Source organism: Trachymyrmex septentrionalis, unplaced genomic scaffold (assembly GCF_001594115.1).
Source record: "Trachymyrmex septentrionalis isolate Tsep2-gDNA-1 unplaced genomic scaffold, Tsep1.0 scaffold55, whole genome shotgun sequence".
NCBI lineage: Eukaryota > Metazoa > Arthropoda > Insecta > Hymenoptera > Formicidae > Trachymyrmex > Trachymyrmex septentrionalis.
Window position 1 is genome coordinate 115983 of NW_017305725.1, and position 743 is coordinate 116725.

The 743-nt window shown below is 46.7% G+C and overlaps 1 protein-coding gene across 1 annotated transcript in view; it reads right to left on the reverse strand.

Moving 5' to 3' along the window:
* Positions 1–220: 220 nt before the first annotated feature.
* The window catches only part of LOC108752117, a 5887-nt gene continuing 5364 nt past the window's right edge, over positions 221–743 (reverse strand). The window contains exon 3 of the mRNA XM_018492748.1: positions 221–429. Coding sequence (XP_018348250.1) covers positions 221–429 — 209 coding nt within the window. The remainder of the gene's footprint in view (positions 430–743) is intronic.

Sequence of the window (743 nt, forward strand, 5' to 3'; positions counted from 1 at the left end):
TCTGGGGGAAATTGGATAGGATTGACCGACGAATCGGGTGATAGTATTGGAGAGTAGGGAGAGTATCGGGAAAGATTCGCTCCGTTAGTGTGTCCGAAAACGCGGGTGATGGAGATCGAAGGGGAGGCGAACGATTTTGCGAGGGAGGTGAAGGTGTTTGAGAGGGAGGTGAAGGTGTTCGAGGGGGAGGTGAAGGTGGTTGAGGGGGGAGTGAAGGTGGTTAAGGGGGAGGTATAACCTCTAACTGGTTAGGTATAGCCGGCAGAGCCGGTGGTGACGAGGATGGTGGTGGCAAATGGTTCTCGGCCGGGCGACTCTGATCTCGCGAACTCCCGAGGTATCTCCGGAACTCTTCATCCAAGAATCTCCGCGTTTCCCGGTAGGCTCGGCTTCTAAGCCACTCTTTGTAGGGACGGTTTAGAGGCGACACTATGATTTAATGTAAGTTATAGCGGATATTTCTTATACATACACATATATAAAATAATCGTTCTGTAAATTCTAATTTTTAAGCGCCTAGACAATATCCGCGAACCGAGTAGTTTCTTAACCGAATAGCAGCGAAGCGTGGTCACTTACATTACAAGACGAGAAAAGATTTAGGGCTTTCGAAAATAAAGTACTTCGAAAAATCATCGGGGCAAAACGCGATGAGGAAACGGGCGAATGGAGAAAATTACACAACGCAGAATTACATCAATTATATAATAGTCCGGATATTATTAATGTCATAAAATCGCGTC